We start from the raw sequence: 2500 nt of genomic DNA, 5'->3' as shown, positions 1-2500 counted from the left end.
CTAGTGACGCTTCATGATTCTATTTTTATTCCATTTATCGTAGCAATACACTACAGATTCATTAAAACATCACCTTTTTGAAACTGTTTCTCATATTAAAAGTGTTTTTTTTTACATATATTAGGACGGACGAGCCGTATGTAGTTGTACTACACATACTATTACTCTATATTTAAATAACTATTGCAAATCAGAAGACACGTTGCGTGAAAATATTGCATTAAATATTGAGTAAGGATATGGAATACGAAAACAAATGTTATAACTGTACAGTTGAGTATTTAGAGTGTAACCCAGCTAGAGGTTCAAGTATCATTATCAGAATATTACTTCATTCAGATGTTTCAAACATATTGAACTGTACCAAGTGGACTATGTCGAGAATGATGATTAAGATATTTCAAAGCATCTTACCTTGGAACGGATATCCACTGAACAGTGGCCGCATGTTGAGCGAATTTGCACCGGACATATCCATCTTGATCTGCGTCGCTGGGTTTATACTTTGCGCAGCAATCGATTGCTTGGTGATGAGTTCAGCGCGTACGGTTAATTTCTCAATTTCTCCACCTCAAGCTCAACTTTGCACACACAAAAAACTCCGTACCCGACGGCAAATGTTCCAACAAAACTGATCAACGACGACCCCGTGCCAGGGGAAAGGATTACCCAACTGCCCCGTACGTTTATGAAGCTTCCTCGCCACGTATCTCTTCCACCGGTGTACCGTGATCGCCTAAACTCACTTTGAACTGCGTGTGAATGTGGTTATTATCGGCCATCGCCGGGTGCGATTGATCACTATTATTTTAAATTGCACGCATCGCCTGGTGCGAACAGCGATCGCCAGCTTCTCGCGGGACCGGGGGGCTCGGCCGGTGGTCAGCGTTGTCACCAAAAACAAAGGGCAACCGAAGAACAGCAGAAGGAAGATGAAGAAGAAGGGCGCACTGTTGTTATCGTCGAATTTTATGTTTTCTTCCCGCAAGTTCTCGGTGGCGTGTCGGTGGCGGTGAAATTAAATTAATTAACACAAACAACAAAATTGGCCCCCGCCTTCAACACACACACACTCTCACACACACACACTATTATTAGGCAGATCACTCGACACTCGACACTGGCTGACTGACTGACTGACTGATCGGCACGTCAGTACACGGGCGGTGTTCGGTGTTTCGGATTGCACATTGATCTCCTTGTCAGTAGTGCTAATGATGGGGCTCAGGGCCGGACGACGGCACTGATGCTGATGATGATGATGATAAGGCTAATGATATTAATAACTTTACTCCTTCGGGAAGCGTCACACTACTTGCTACGGGGTAAGCGAGATCCGGAGAACTTTTTCCACCGTTAAATACTAGAAGCACACGCAGGAACTTTTCCGTTTTCACGATCGCATCGCAGTAGCCACAACCCACCAAGCCCACTTCGATAGAAACAGACCTTTTATTTTTCCTTCCCTTTTCTTTATTTTCGGGATCCACCGTGATCACGAACCGTCGGGAGTGGCACGTTCTCGCTCTGGTGGTGAGAGACGACGAACCCGGCCTTCTCGCGCGTCGAGCTCTTTCGTGGCGCAACCAACACCGCCACGGCGCCTTTGGCCAAGCAGCGCACTCGGAGTTGTAGTGCGCGCGCGGAGCTGAGCTTCACTTCACGTTCAAGAGACCGATCGCGACCGCCTGCCGAAACTCTTCCCTGGCAACTGGCCCGGTCGTGGCGGGCAGCAGGAAAACAAAACCACTACTCGATGATGCCGCTGCCACACACTCTTTCCCGCGGCGACAACGGAGTGGCCGCCGCTTCGATGAAGGAGCTGTTGCTGCTGCTGCTGCTGCGATTCCAAGCAAGCCACGATTTCTACTCACACACCCATGAATGGTTTCTGTACGTGTGTGTGTGGTTGTGGCGCTGTTTGATCGATCGAAGGGAGGGAGTTGCTTGCGTTGGATTGCTCCCACCCCTTCTAGGAGCGGAACGGGCCGCGACGATGGACGGTTCTTCGATGAAACAGGATCGAGAGTATCGTGTCGTTTCTTTCTTCCCTTCAACCAACGAACGAACGGCGGCGGCGGCGGACTCACCAATGCACGCGCGGCGGTAGGTCTCGGTCTCGCGTCGTCGTCGTTGTCGTCGTGCCGTACCGGAGAGTTTTTCGTTCCCGGGGACCTGGGGTTCCCGGCAGCAGCAACAGCAGCAGCAGCTTCATTCGCCAACTATTGTTCCGCGGCGCGTTTTTGGGGTGAAAACTATACGCGTCACCGGACTGGAGGGGGAAAAACTGATCGCTGGGCAGGAAGGATATAGAAGCAACTGTTTTCCCTCGATGCGTTTACACCTCGTTTCCGTATTTGATCGTTTGCGTTTGACGGCATCGACACGGGACGCGAGACCCTCTTCCGACAGCGGCGGCGGCGGTCGCTGGCGATGATAGGTGGATAGCAGAAACCGGAAACCCCGGTTGATGGCGATGAAGCGCCGCAGCCGACCACGA

General features: G+C 50.3%; 1 protein-coding gene across 1 annotated transcript in view; it reads right to left on the bottom strand.

Moving 5' to 3' along the window:
• LOC125955464 (protein gooseberry-neuro) overlaps positions 1 to 472 on the bottom strand; it is a 24782-nt gene extending 24310 nt beyond the window's left edge. Inside the window, exon 1 of the mRNA XM_049686600.1 lies at positions 415 to 472. Coding sequence (XP_049542557.1) covers positions 415 to 472 — 58 coding nt within the window. The remainder of the gene's footprint in view (positions 1 to 414) is intronic.
• Positions 473 to 2500: the final 2028 nt, after the last annotated feature.

Source organism: Anopheles darlingi, chromosome 3 (assembly GCF_943734745.1).
Source record: "Anopheles darlingi chromosome 3, idAnoDarlMG_H_01, whole genome shotgun sequence".
Classification (NCBI taxonomy): Eukaryota; Metazoa; Arthropoda; class Insecta; order Diptera; family Culicidae; genus Anopheles; species Anopheles darlingi.
Note: the sequence above shows the minus strand (reverse complement) of the source record. Positions and strands in the feature narration are given on the sequence as shown.